The 15,628-nt window shown below is 42.8% G+C and overlaps 1 protein-coding gene across 2 annotated transcripts in view; it reads left to right on the top strand.

The window, feature by feature from the left end:
• PGM5 (phosphoglucomutase 5) overlaps positions 1-15,628 on the top strand; it is a 194,054-nt gene that overhangs the window by 147,441 nt on the left and 30,985 nt on the right. For both annotated transcript variants that reach the window (XM_060299977.2, XM_030877055.3), the window contains one exon: positions 10,495-10,629. In XM_060299977.2, coding sequence (XP_060155960.1) covers positions 10,495-10,629 — 135 coding nt within the window. The remainder of the gene's footprint in view (positions 1-10,494; positions 10,630-15,628) is intronic.

Raw genomic sequence — 15,628 nt, 5'->3', positions numbered from 1 at the left:
GTGTGGTAAGAATCTAAGCCTTCTGGAATGGCATCCCAGTTTCTTCCTACTGAACTACTAATGTCTGTGTGCAGTCAGGGGGGCAACCGTCACCAGGAAACATAAATATTAAAGGAAAAAGCTGCAAACTATCACAGGAACTGAGGGAGGAAGCTACCCCTGTTGTCTGGGTAAAGTATGTCTGAATCCCAGATATCCCTGAACCGGGCCTGGTGTTGAGTGAACAGGCATCAGCAGCCATTTTGGCCATTTTGGCCAAAGACCCAGGGAAATGGAACATGTGTGACCTAGTTCCATTGTTCCAGACTTGATAGTTAGAATCTGGGTGAGGACTAATTTATGTCTTCACTTCCCACTTCGCCTCTCATCACCTAATGTGGTTTTTGCTGGATGTGTGTTGTAAAAGTGCACTTAAGAAGCCATTTGACCTTGATTTCCCCAGATAATTATTTGCAATTGTTGGCTCCCAAGAGTGCTGGTTGGTTGTAAAAAAAAGGCTAGATGAGAACTGCTCCCAGGGGTAGGGCAGCTGGGTATGGCTGTGTAGTCAGTGCACTGCACAAAGGCACGGGCCTAATGCTGGAGGAGAAGCTGAAATCCAGACCAGCCAAGAGGAAAGATGCTCTCCCGTAATTTGTCCACCCAGAGAGGGCATTGCTTGTAATTTATATGAGGGCATGGTATTCACTAGCAGCTGCCCAGCTCAGCCACTGGTGAACTCATGCTCACAGCTAACTCTGTGACTTAAACAAAGAAAAATGGGGTAATTCTAGGTGATTTTTTTCGTGGCAAGAAATGTCTGTCCAATCCAAATCTTCTGCTTTATAAGCTGCATGCTTTCTTCTACAAAATATGGTTCAGATGTTACACAGCGATATTTTCACCTTGAAGCGTTCCAGATAAATCGTTGGGATTTCCTGTGGGAGATAACATCTGAGTTAATCTCACAGAATCACTCTCTTCCAAGCCTGTCCTGTCTCCAGGTTCATATGCCTGGGGTGGCCAACTGACTGTATATGCGACATTGTACCAGATTTCAGGGCCATATGCTGTTTTCCCCTGGAACTCTTCCTAAGTCGGTATTCGACTAGGTCAGATGCTGCCAAATAACTGTTGGTAATGTACAGTTCCTCCTTCCCCGCCTGGCTGCAACATGTCCTATAGTCTCCAAACTCACATCTGGCAGCTCTGCTTGTACTTAGCAACTTGCAGATTTCCCTGCGTTGATTTACACAAGGGCTTAAAAAAAAAAAGAAAAAGGAAAACAACCCAAGATTCATTTATCAAACGTTTATCAGATACCTACTCTACAGAAGGCTCTGTGCCAGTTTGCAGGACCATACAAAACATATGAGATATTGTTCAAATATTTCACATGAGAAGCAATGTATGGCTCTCAGAGGTTTCATATGGTTCAACCTAAAATTATAAGCCTGCAGTGAGAAGACATAGGCTGAAACCCTGGCTCCTGCATTTACTGGTTGTGTTAATTTGAGCAGGTTTTCTGACTTCCCTGTTCTTTTCAGTAAAAGGAGGAGATGGCCTGGATGACCCTGAGGTCCTCCTTTCAAGACCTTAGGATTGTAAATTGACCATCCAGGAAAGAGAATTTTATTGCCAGGAAGCCAGTTCGGTGGGAGATATGGAGAAGATAAATGGTAACAGATCTTTGTGTTTAGTAGTGATTTCAGAGGACATGGCAAAGTTTTAAAAATAAAATTAATCTTAATTCTGCCTAATTTAAAAATAAGTATGTAGCATCGCACCACAAACCATGGCCATTTAGGCTTTATATAGCAACCTTCTGCAAAATCTGGAAAGTTAGACAAGTTAGAGCATAGCACCATTTTCACTAAAAGCTTTAACATAAGAAAAATAATTCTATTTATATAGTGATTTATAATTTTCAAAGCACTTTTCACATACATTTTCTGATCTGTTGCTCACAACAATCCAGTAAGCCAGGGTGTATTATTTTTCATCCGCTTTTTAGGAAACTAAGGCTTAGAGAGCTTAAATGGCTTACTCAAGACCGCCAGCTAACAAGCCAAGCCAGAATTTCAGCTCAGTTCTCTAGTTATTCCTATATTGTTTCCAAACTCCGCAAACGGCAAACCGAAGAGGGGGCAAATCTGGGGAGGGAAAGAAATGCTACAGAGATAACTGGAAGCAGACTGCAGGATTTTTGTGTGGAGCAGTTCTTTAACAATTCTTTCTCATTGGGACAGAGCTAAGGTGGGCAAAACCCCACCCTGGTCGCTGAGGCATAAAACTATGGCCACTCAAAGTGTTTCCCCTGGGCTGGAAGTGCAGTGCCCTTTGTGTACCCCACGCCATACTTAACATTATCTTCTCATGGAGGAGAGCATCTTCATCCCTTCTTTGAGCTTGGGGCTGTTGTGTCATCCTGGAAGTTCCCACTCCTATAGCTGCTATGGTTACGGTGGTATCGTGGATTCCTTCACTGTTGCTTCAGGAATTCCTTAGGAGATTGTGCTAGAAACAATTAATGTCAGATGCTCAAGAGGAGATGCTTCTAGTGGTTCTGCTGCTGACAAGGCGCTAGGAGGAGGCTTTCAGGACTCAGCAGCAACATGATGTTTTATTAGGCCCCTGCGTTATGGCCTCCTAAGATCCCAGTCTGATGGTAGTATATGCAAGAAACCTCAGATCTTAAAGGCATCTTCCTTAAGACTGACGTGTGCTATAGTCAGTCACTTGGTACATGAGGGAGGTGACCTAGAAAAAAAAGGCTACGACAGTGCTGTCCGCATGTGGCTACACGTTAGAATCACCTGGAGAGCTTTTACAATCCCAGTGCCCAAGTCACACCCTGTACAAATTAAATCACAATGTCTGGAGTGAGAGCCAGGTACCACTAATTTTTTAAAGATCCCTAGCTGATTTCAGTGTGCAGTAAATTTTGCAGTCAATAGGCTAGCTAATGATTTGTCCAAGATCACACAGCTGGGGACAGGAACTTACCATGGTTCAACTCCACTGTTTTTAGCTAAAACCGACCCTTGCCCTAAAAATGAAGGATGAGTAGAGATAGTATCTTTCACAATTGCCCTTCAAGGTGAATATGTAGCCCCAGTTCATTAGTGAAGAATATGAGCGTGTTTCCAGTTGGCCTTGTCACCTGTGGAAGGAGGCCTTCCAGTAATGCTCACACCAGCTGTTGGACATGTAATGACATTCATTCAGCAAGTGTCTGTGGAGGGCCTACTGTGTACCAGGCTTGTCCTAGGCTGTATCAATAGACGGTGAACAAGGAACGTAAGGGTTTTCCCTCCCAGAGCTTATCAGCTAATGAAGGACCCAACGGCATAATTCAGTGATTCCAACACTTTAGGGTTAAGAGTGTAAAGGGAACTTATTTTATTCATTTGCACTGGGCCTTGTTTCTTCAAGAGGATTTGTGGCAGCAAACACACATAATGAAGTTGTTAGAATATAAATAAGAAACAGAAATCAAGACTAGGGAAAATATAAATAAGAGTAGAGAGTCAAGAACAGAAGAAGAAAAATTTTAAATTATGCAAGTCATAAGGATCCACTTGGGCTGAACCTCAAATTTGGCATTAAGTGTCCTGGCAGCCATATTAAAAAGGAAACTATGGTTAGTTATAAAGTTCTTGTTGTCAGAAAGAAAAAAAAAATACCATTTCCTCAGGAAAGGAAAGGCTTTCCTAACAACTTGGCTCTTGAGGAGACGTCTAATGTGGAGCTTCACACAGTCTCCTATAGCGACTGCGAAAAATGGATTTTATAACAGTGCCTTGCAGACCCTGCAATAAAAGTGAGGATATAAAACAAAAATGCGATTTAATAAATCTATTTCTGTCATGAGTAGGTGATCAGAAGTAAGTTGATTTGGGCCAAATATATGTCCAGATGAACCTACGACTGGAAGGTGCAGTGCCTGCGGGATACCCTTATAACAGTCTTCATAGTTTCTCTCTACTGGGATTTCCATAGGCATACGGTTATATTTTTCATTTTCTGGGGTAGAGTTGAAGGGTAAGTGTTCTATGTTGTGGATAATGGAATAGTTTTTACCAGGGGTCAGCAAACATTTTCTGTAAAGGGGCAGATAGTAAATATTTCAGCCCTTGTGGGCCAGACGATCTCTGCCATAACAATTCAGTGCTGCAGTTGTAATACAAAAGCAGACACAGACAACACATAAGTGCACGGGCATGTCTGTGTTCCAGTAAAGCCTGATTTATAAAAACAGGTGGCAGGTCAAATTTGGCTGACAAACTATATTGCCAACCCCTGGTTTAACCTAAAAAATTTTCTAAAGCCAAGTATATTATTGGTATTCTTTTGTTGGAATTATGGAACATTTCGAAACTTGGCAAGTCTTGGTCAGTGGTTACTTTGGCCTTATTATTTAGTTGATAGCAGGTGATGATACATGCTGGAGAGAACATGGTTCATGTTGAGGTTACAAATTCATTAAGCTCATTGGCACAACATGCAGACCCCAAAGCAATCCAGTACAACTATTCACACATCCAAGTGACGCTCAGCAGACACGGAACTACGGTCGTTGCAGCAGAGAGCTGGGCTGGGTCTAAACATTTTCTGTTCCATGTGGAGAAGGAGAATTGTTATGGCCTTCACTGGGAGGTCTCACAAAGCAACATGGATTCTCTATTAAGATCTCATGGTTCCTTAGGACAGAGAGAAGACACTGGATTATTTCCAGCAGGCTGATGTGTGCTATTCACTCTCTTATCATCTTTTCGAGTGCAAAATCTATTCCAGGCTACCCGATACAGATTCTAACCAACCTTCCATGAGTACAGCCAAAGATATGGCTACACTCAGTGAAAAAACAAAACAAAACAAAACATGATTTCACTGTAAAAGGGGCTTAGCTATGAGCCGATAATACATGTTGAAGGTTTATCATGGCCTGAATTCTTAAGTACCACCCACTGGCCATAAACTAATCTGGGAAGTCAATTGTGTAATGGAGCTACTTTAAAGGGTTAAGTCTGGGAAGTCCTCAGAAGAGGTGGCTTCAAGTGATTTAGTATCTGCAACAACAGGCGCTTTAGGGCTTCGGCCTTAAAGTCTGTAAAAACATGGCTGTGGGACTTCCCTGGTGGCGCAGTGGTTGAGAGTCTGCCTGCCGATGCAGGGGACACGGGTTCAAGCCCTGGTCTGGGAAGATCCCACATGCCGCAGAGCAACTAGGCCCCTGAGCCACAACTACTGAGCCTGCGCGTCTGGAGCTTGTGCTCCGCAACAGGAGAGGCCACGATAGTGAGAGGCCCGCGCACTGCGATGAAGAGTGGCCCCCACTCGCCACAACTAGAGAAAGCCCTCGCACAGAAACAAGGACCCAACACAGCCAAAAATAAATAAATAAATTAATTAATTAATTAAAAAAATTTTAAATATATATATATAAACATGGCTGTGAATATAATGGTGGAACCAACCTTTGGGGCTTCATTGTCAGTCTGAACAGAATTTGGTATACCATACTTTCTGGATAGCAGGGAATTGTTTTGTTTGCTCTGTTGGGAATTTCCTAACTATTCACTTCTCCAGCAGCATAAGGTGGTTAAGAAAATAATTTTGCTCATTGTGATAGAATATTTCAGGCTTATGGAGAGCAAATACTGTCTTTATCTTCATATACCCAGGGCTTAGCCCCATACCAGATCCCTAAGGGTTGCTGTAAAATGTGTGCCTAATGAATGAATCCCAGACAAAATCAACCTGTTTGCGTAGCTAGTGTCACAGAGTGATGGGCTGCCAGGAAAGGACATGGCTCCTTTTCATTACACAACTTGTGGCAGACATTGAACCCTCCAAAAGAGACTAAGCTTTTTGTTTGGGTATCGGGACAAAGCATGCCTACACAACTTAAAAAGCAGAAAACCACACAGATGGGATCGTAGTGTTTCCCAGCAGATATCACCAGATGGGGGAGGGAGTAAGAGATTAGCGATCAAGTTCACGTGGCACGTATGAATATTTTTAATAATGCTATTCTTAACAAGCAGGATTTGAGGCCAGAGACGTTTCCAGGGTAAATTTCTTAGGGAAAATGACTGGTATCAAAGTTGCGTGAGACTTCTATTTTTTAGGAAGTAACAAGTGACCAGACATATTATTTTGTTCCCGGCTCTTTTTCTTGTCGCCCCTGCCAGTATGCTTATTTATAACAATAACTTTCACAGTTGCCTTAAGGAAACCAATTTCCTTCAACAGAAGTCACAACATGATCTTACAGTCATACTTTTTTTTTTTTTTTTTTTGTGGTACGCGGGCCTGTCACTGTTGTGGCCTCTCCCGTTGCGGAGCACAGGCTCCGGACGCGCAGGCTCAGCGGCCATGGCTCACGGGCCCAGCCGCTCCGCGGCATGTGGGATCTTCCCGGACCGGGGCACGAACCCATGTCCCCTGCATCGGCAGGAGGACTCTCAACCACTGCGCCACCAGGGAAGCCCCAGTCATACTTTTTAAAATGTTGCTGCCACTAATGAGAAGAGATGCATAGAGAATAGTGACGTTCCGAGCCAAAAATCAAATCCTGGGCAGCAGTGTGAGGTGCTGCCACAGCTCTGCCCCGACCCCACCCTGGTGGCCAGGTCTTACCAGTAGGAAGGAAGGAGAGAACCAAGAGGATGAGGACGTACACAGAAACCCTCAGAACCCGGCAGATGCTCCAGCCCTGAGCATTTCATTGTAGGCTTCCATGGCTACCAGAGGAATGTGGGAATGAGGACAGAAACAGAGCAGAACTTAAGCAAAGTCTAACATCATGTGGGGGTAGATTTAACACGGGTAATTTGTCATACTGTAATAGATAAATTGCCTACCTGACTGCATTCAGCAGGTTCATAAGGGACAAACTTTGGCCCCAGGGACATTTATTTATTTTTTAAACATCTTTATTGGAGTATAATTGCTTTACAATGTTGTTTTAGTTTCTGCTGTATAACAAAGTGAATCAGCCATATGCACATGTATATCCCCATATCCCTTCCCTCTTGCATCTCCCTCCCACCCTCCCTATCCCACCCCTCTAGGTGGGCACAAAGCACTGGCTCATCTCCCTGTGCTATGTGGCTGCTTCCCACTAGCTATCTATTTTACATTTGGTAGTGTATATATGTCCATGCCACTCTCTCACTTCATCCCAGCTTCCCCTTCCCCTTCCCCATGTCCTCAAGTCCATTCTCTACGTCTGTGTCTTTATTCCTGTCCTACCCCTAGGTTCTTCAGAACCAATTTTTTGTTTTGAGATTCTATATATATGTGTTAGCAAACGGTATTTGTTTTTCTCCTTCTGACTTACTTCACTCCATATGACAGACTCTAGGTCCATCCAGCTCACTACAAATAACTCAATTTCATTTCTTTTTATGGCTGAGTAATATTCCATTGTATATATGTGCCACATCTTCTTTATCCATTCATCTGTCGATGGACACTTAGGTTGTTTCCATGGCCTGGCTATTGTAAATAGAGCTGCAGTGAACATTGTGGTACATAACTCTTTTTGAATTATGGTTTTCTCAGGGTATATGTCCAGTAGTGGGATTGCTGGGTCATGTGGTAGTTCTATTTTTAGTTTTTTAGGGAACCTCTGTACTGTCTCCATAGCGGCTGTATGAATTTACATTCCCACCAACAGTGCAAGAGGGTTCCCTTTTCTCCACACCCTCTCCAGCATTTATTTTTTCTAGAGTTTTTGATGATGGCCATTCTGACTGGTGTGAGATGATACCTCATTGTAGGTTTGATTCGCATTTCTCTGATGATTAGTGATGTTGAGCATCCTTTCATGTGTTTGTTGGCAATCTGTATATCTTCTTTGGAGAAATGTCTATTTAGGTCTTCTGCCCATTTCTGCATTGGGTTGTTTGTTTTTTACTATTGAGCTGCATGAACTGCTTGTATATTTTAGAGATTAATTCTTTGTCAGCTGCTTCATTTGTAAATATTTTCTTCCATTCTGAGGGCTGTCTTTTCATCTTGTTTATGGTTTCCTTTGCTGTGCAAAAGCTTTTAAGTTTCATTAGGTCCCATTTGTTTATTTTTGTTTTTATTTCCATTTCTCTACGAGGTGTGTCAAAAAGGATCTTGCTGTGATTTATGTCATAGAGTGTTCTGCCTGTGTTTTCCTCTAAGAGTTTTATAGTGTCTGGCCTTACATTTAGGTCTTTAATCCATTTTGAGTTTTTTTTTTTACATTTTTTTCCTATTTATTTATTTATTTATTTACATCTTTATTGGAGTATAATTGCTTTACAATGGTGCCAGTTTCTGCTTTATAACAAAGTGAGTCAGTTATACACATACATATGTTCCCATATCTCTTCCCTCTTGCATCTCCCTCCCTCCCACCCTCCCTATCCCACCCCTCCAGGCAGTCACAAAGCACCGAGCTGATCTCCCTGTGCTATGCGGCTGCTTCCCACTAGCTATCTACCTTACGTTTGGTAGTGTATATATGTCCATGCCTCTCTCTCGCTTTGTTACAGCTCACCCTTCCCCCTCCCCATATCCTCAAGTCCATTCTCTAGTAGGTCTGTGTCTTTATTCCTGTCTTATCCCTAGGTTCTTCATGACATTTTTTTTTCTTAAATTCCATATATATGTGTTAGCATATGGTATTTGTCTTTCTCTTTCTGACTTACTTCACTCTGTATGACAGACTCTAGGTCTATCCACCTCATTACAAATAGCTCAATTTCATTTCTTTTTATGGCTGAGTAATGTTCCGTTGTATATATGTGCCACATCTTCTTTATCCATTCATCTGATGATGGACACTTGGGTTGTTTCCATCTCCGGGCTATTGTAAATAGAGCTGCAATGAACATTTTGGTACATGACTCTTTTTGAATTATGGTTTTCTCAGGGTATATGCCCAGTAGTGGGATTGCTGGGTCATATGGTAGTTCTATTTGTAGCTTTTTAAGGAACCTCCATACTGTTCTCCATAGTGGCTGTACCAATTCACATTCCCACCAGCAGTGCAAGAGTGTTCCCCTTTCTCCACACCCTCTCCAGCATTTATTGTTTCTAGATTTTTTGATGATGACCATTCTGACTGGTGTGAGATGATATCTCATGGTAGTTTTGATTTGCATTTCTCTAATAATTAATGATGTTGAGCATTCTTTCATGTGTTTGTTGGCAGTCTGTATATCTTCTTTGGAGAAATGTCTATTTAGATCTTCTGCCCATTTTTGGATTGGGTTGTTTGTTTGTTTGTTATTGAGCTGCATGAGCTGCTTATAAATTTTGGAGATTAATCCTTTGTCAGTTGCTTCATTTGCAAATATTTTCTCCCATTCTGAGGGTTATCTTTTCATCTTGTTTATGGTTTCCTTTGCTGTGCAAAAGCTTTGAAATTTCATTAGGTCTCATTTGTTTATTTTTGTTTTTATTTCCATTTCTCTAGGAGGTGGGTCAAAAAGGATCTTGCTGTGATTTGTGTCATAGAGTGTTCTGCCTATGTTTTCCTCTACGAGTTTGATAGTTTCTGGCCTTACATTTAGGTCTTTAATCCATCTTGAGCTTACTTTTGTGTATGGTGTTAGGGAGTGATCTAATCTCATACTTTGACATGTACCTGTCCAGTTTTCCCAGCACCACTTATTGAAGAGGCTGTCCTTTCTCCACTGTACTTTCCTGCCTCCTTTATCAAAGATAAGGTGACCATATGTGCGTGGGTTTATCTCTGGGCTTTCTATCCTGTTCCATTGATCTATCTTTCTGTTTTTGTGCCAGTACCATACTGTCTTTGATTACTGTAGCTTTGTAGTATAGTCTGAAGTCAGGGAGCCTGATTCCTCCAGCTCCGTTTTTCGTTCTCAAGATTGCTTTGGCTATTCGGGATCTTTTGTGTTTCCATACAAATTGTGAACTTTTTTGTTCTAGTTCTGTGAAAAATGCCAGTGGTAGTTTGATAGGGATTGCATTGAATCTGTAGATTGCTTTGGGTAGTATAGTCATTTTCACAATGTTGATTCTTCCAATCCAAGAGCATAGTATATATCTCCATCTGTTTGTATCATCTTTCATTTCTTTCATCAATGTCTTACAGTTTTCTGCATACAGGTCTTTTGTCTCATTACGTAGGTTTATTCCTAGGTATTACCCCAGGGACATTTATTAAATATCACCCCATCCTTGTTACCTTTACCGCTTTCTGATTTCTGCATCACCAGACCAAGGGATCTTGAGCATCTGTTCATAGTTTTGCTCCTAACCCTCCCCCAACATGAACCAGAAGGCAACAGAAATAGAACAGAGACAAATAGATAACCTTAAGTAACTTCTAGGTTTACCTCACTGTCCTGTTTGGTGCATGTAGAGAGCCAATTATAAACTGTCACAATGCCGAGCATCTTTGGACGATAAGAATACACTAATCTCCAAGGTCGGTATTCGTCATTTTTAGCTGTGTATTCATTTGTTCACTGATCCATCCTTTGATATTCTTGCTCTTAGGGCCTGAGGATCATTTTCTCAGATGCATCTCGGCTCATCTTCCGGCTCAGTTCCTCCAGTGGTGTGCGGGCCACCATCAGACTGTATGCAGAAAGCTATGAGAGGGATCCCAGTGGTCATGACCAGGAGCCCCAGGTACCTGAACGGAGCTGTGCTCTCAGCACTGTGTGTCTTACTGCTCCTGGAAAGCTTAAGGAGCTTTAGTGGGGGTGATTTTACTTTCTGGAGAGGTGTATTGATAGCTCCAGCTATCAGGGACAAACTGCGGGTGACTCTAAGCAGATTTAACTCATTTATTGCAGTGTTTGAAACAGAAAAATTGCTCTCAAGCATCTGTGAGTTTAGACCAGCATTTCCGAAACCACTTGCCTCTCTTGACTGTTCTGCAGTTTGTTGATTGTGGTAACCTCAAGAGAGGCACCTTGTATACACCAGTTAAGGAAATTTTGAGTTAGAGTCAAGCGGGTCAAACTCTTCAGAGCCTTGTCTATACTCATGTAAATGATGGGTTCCCAAGTGTTCGGAAAACTCTGGGTTGGACCATGTCTGTCAGGTGCCACTATAGATGCTACCCAGGGCTTCCTCTCTGAGGTTGCTGCGTGGCCCACTGTGAGAGGAGGGGCCATGGCTGGTCTGAATTTAAAGTGAAGGGAGGACGCTGACACAGCTGGGCTGGGCTGTGTATGGCAGAGCCCCCTCAAGTTGTCAGCACAGAGCTAATTAAAAACTCACTTAGAAAAGCAACAGCACAACCATATCCTCACCCCCGTATTTGTTAAAACTCCCGGCAACATTACTGAATACCAGAAAGTACCCATTATAATGTTGGGCACTTCCATCTACACTGCTAGCTGCCCCTCCCTGCCTTGGTCTCTAGTTCAGCCTGGGTTTTGAGGCAGAGTCCTTGAGCAAATGGTTCCTTGAGATGAAACCATTGGTTCCATCTGCAATGCTTCTTTTGTGGAGAAGTAGAGAAGCAAAGAAAAACTCACTGCTTCTCAGTGTAGAGTTGCCCAGGATTTTCAGGTATAATTTGCCAAAGTTGCGCCATGGATGGAATAAGATACCAGGGAGGGTTATCTTTCTTTGTAACTAATTTAGTGGTTTTTGGTTTTGTTTTTAATGGTGTCTTTCTTTGGAGGGTCTCAAAGAACTTGATGAAAATGGTACCATAGAACCTTACATCTGACTCTGTAACCAGTGGATCTATCTGGAGTAAAATTACCCCAGATGGGGAAGAAGAGGCCTGGGAGGCCTCTGTTGTCAGGGTCACTGAGAGTGTGAAGGGGCAGAGCATGAAGCCAGCATTGAGACTTTGGCCTTTCCTTCTCAGGATCCCAGGCTCTCCACGCAGGGATGTGCCACGCTCTGCCAGCATAATTTGTTACTGAGTATATTTCACCCCAGATAGTACCAAATCATGCGAGAATTGGAGGCTAACACTGTCTTTCCATATAAAACTCTTCTACATCTCATGTTGGGAAGTGAGATTAAAGCAAGGGCCTGAAAGTCCAGAGCTACGTACAGGGTGAGGAATGATATTCCTGGCCTCACCAACTCTGACTCACTCTGATTCGAGGCTATTTTTTCCTCAACATTCCTTTCCCTATTTGCACGGGGTAAGTGGTTATGATGTTTTCTTATTTTTATTTACCTTTGCACTAACTGCAGAAGTATGTCCAAGCCATTAGACACATGTAAAAATACCCTATACACATATGAGTCTCTCTCTGAGGTGGTCCCCAAAGGCCAAGTGGTACCACTTTGTTTTTAAGGTTTACTTTGAAGTTGAAACCCACCACAGGTCTGCTGCTAGAAGGTTGTGTGGTAAGTATATACGTCAAAGAAACCATAAGTAGTGCTGGTTATAATCGCCATTGCTGTGTATTTCCCATCCTGTTGGTTAAAGTTTGCCACTTTGAATGGTTGGGAAATCCCTTCACTGATAGGGCTCTTCTTCTGATCGCTGGTATTCCTTCCCTTTGTAACCCTAAGTGAGGGTTTTGCCGGACGTAGCTAGGTGGGCCTCAGAATATTTAGCTTATGATCTAGCTAAAAATTTTAGATGAAAATAGAACACCTTGTTCAAAGACCAGACATCACTGGCTCATCATCTTAAGCCGTACTGTGTAATATATTTCAGTCAAGATACAATTTAGAGTAAGATTTTAAAAGGCATCTAAACCCCTAAGGAAGAGGAAGCAGCATCTCTCAATAGGCCCACCTGTCTCAATTACTGCTGAACTGTCCCTAGGCATCTAAGTTTAACCACTGGGGGGCCTCCTTCCAGCACTGCTTTCCAGGACCACCTGCTTCTGCCTTCCAAGAGCTCTGGAAGGAAAAGCCTGCAGTTAACTGTTAACAGAGATCAAAGATAAGGCCTTCTGCTCAAGCTGCTAATATTATTATTGGTCCGGGGCCTGGCAGGGCAACACCAGCGTGTGGTGCTTTCTTAGCTACAGAGACCTCTTCCACCTTTTTATTTTTTTTTTAATTAATTAATTAACTTATATTTGGCTGTGTTGGGTCTTCGTTGCTGTGCGCGGGCTTTCTCTAGTTGCTGCGAGCAGGGGCTACTTTTTGTTGCGGTGCGCGGGCTTCTCATTGCGGTGGCTTCTCTTGTTGCAGAGCACGAGCTCTAGGCACGCGGGCTCAGTGGTTGTGGCTCACTGGCTCTAGAGCGCAGGCTCAGTAGTTGTGGTGCACGGGCTTAGTTGCTCTGCGGCATGTGGCATCTTCCCGGACCAGGGCTCGAACCCGTGTCCCCTGCATTGGCAGGCGGATTCTCAACCACTGCGCCACCAGGGAAGTCCCTCTTCCACCTTTTTAGCTTGTTCTGACTCAGAGCCCAGAAAGCAGAGAACAGATCCCCCACACACACACACTCCCACTTGCACTCAGAAGCCCATAAAAGTACGTCTCTGGTCTATAGAGATTCCATTGATAATCTTATTCTAATGCCACAGGTATTTTTGGATGTTTTACCCATGCTAACAAGTTATTTAACAAGAAGACTCCCTTATTACTGTCATTTAACAAGAGTTCCCTTTAACTAGCTTATCAGCATCTGGCTCTTCTACTTTGCACATGGATAGTTTCTTTTCCAGACATTTTAGACACATGTGAACAGAACATGTTTTAAACATTTATACTGTGGTTGCCTTGTGGAAGTATTCATAGCTATCCTAGTGATGCAACTAGGAAAACTTGTGATACAATCTATATGCACGTAAGTCTCTACTCCTGAGTGTAGATTTTCCATTTGAGTCCTTTTGTCTAACAGTGATTATGCTATTTGTCTTAAGCTGATGTAAAATAATTTCTTATCTACATCAGAAAGTATTTTTTAAAAAATTCTGTTCATGTGCACCTAAGAATTGGTGGCAAGGGGAGGAAGCGGGGGGAGGGCTCTGATGAGTTGCAGAGGTGCTTGCCTTGCCCTCACCCTGTGTCCTTGGTAAATTAGGAAGGAAAGCTTCCAAGGCCTATTTCTTGGAGATGACACAGTTTTCAAAATACAAGCTTACTTTAATTTTACTGGCAATCAGTAGGCCTTCCATGAGCCCTCACACCAGCTGGGAATAATTTGGAAAAAGGGATGAGCCAAAAGAATTTAAATTCACAGGTAACCAGAAACAGTCCAGTTATTTCCATTTTCTTTCCCACCAAGCTTATTAGCAGGACCGCTAAATTCACTTTTTCTTCACCTTCTTTCCTTGTCCCTTTGAGCCTGAGGGTGGAATAGCTAATAAACAATAAAAGATCCAAAAGGAAAAGGAAGGAGAAGTTTAGCTAAGGCCTGGGGTAATCACAGGCTGATAATCAGTTCCCTGCTAATCAGCAGTTGGCTTTGGAACTATAATTGCAGATTGTAACCGCGCTCCACCCCATCCAGCCCCTGGAAGGAGACTGATCTTCTCTAACCCTCCTTACAAATTGAGGGAATTTATGTATGTATTTCTGATAAGCTGTACATACAACACCTTAAAAACTAATATCTAAGCACCAGAAGTCTCTCTACACTGGATTCCTCTGTCAAACCAAAGGCCATCTGGTGTTTTGTCCTAGCTGTTCTTATTTTGACTTTATAATCCAGCAATATAAAGCCCAGAGCCCTTTTGTACTATGCTGGGAGAGCATATAATTTATCTTCTAAACCACGGTACTTCTGAGAGTGAAAGGGGGCACTGATCCCAGATAAACAGCTGGTTACTCTAGCTACACACCTTCTTGCTCTCTGAGATCTGCACACCTCTTTAGAGATGGGTTTCTGAGAGCGTCAGCAATATAAACCCAGTAGTACAGAGAGAGCAGGCCAGGAGGGGAAGAGTTAGATCAGTGGTTCTAACCCGGACTGCACATCAGAACCGTTTGGCGGCCTTGGTGAGGATAACACGCCTGGGCCCACTCTCGGAGATTGACTTTAATTATTCCGCCTGGACTTATAGTTTTAAAAAGCTACCCAGATGATTCTGATTAGCCGAGTGCGTCTCAGACTTTAAGGTATATATGAATCACCTGGAGATCTTATCAAGATGACGATTCTGACTCAGGTTTGGGGAAGCCTGGAGAGTCTGCATTTCTAACAAGACCCAAGGCATATTGTGCTGCTGGTACAGGGGCCGCACTTGAACAGCTAAGAGTTAGATGAACTGTGAAGCCCTAGAAACAGGACCTTGAAAAAAAAATTTTAAGGGGGAAATTTGATTTTTATTTAGATATTTTTTCCATTTTCAGAATTAAACTTTTTTTTAAAAAATTAAAGTATATTTGATCGACCTTGAAATCTTTAAAATGGTCGAAGGGGCAACACCTGTTTTTAGTGCCCTTGCAGGCATGGGCCACTGTCCTCTAGACTTCCCAGTTGCCTGGTGGACTCCACGTGAATGTCTTGTAGGTCTTTCCAACTTGACGCCTGCCAGCGCTCTGCTCCCCTCCCCCACCAAACCCTGCTTCTTTCAGTGTCTTCTTCATCTCAGTAAGTGGCAGTTTCATCCTTCCAGTAGGTTCGGCCAGAAATCTAAGATTCATCCTTGACTCCTTTCTTTCTCTCCTACCCCACATCCAAGGGCAAATCCTATCAACTTGACCTTCAGAACACAACCAGAGCCTGACCCCGACTTACCATCCCCAC

This window comes from Globicephala melas, chromosome 6 (assembly GCF_963455315.2).
Source record: "Globicephala melas chromosome 6, mGloMel1.2, whole genome shotgun sequence".
Taxonomy (NCBI): Eukaryota; Metazoa; Chordata; class Mammalia; order Artiodactyla; family Delphinidae; genus Globicephala; species Globicephala melas.
The sequence above is the reverse complement of the archived record's forward strand: the minus strand, read 5'-3'. Positions and strand labels throughout refer to the sequence as shown.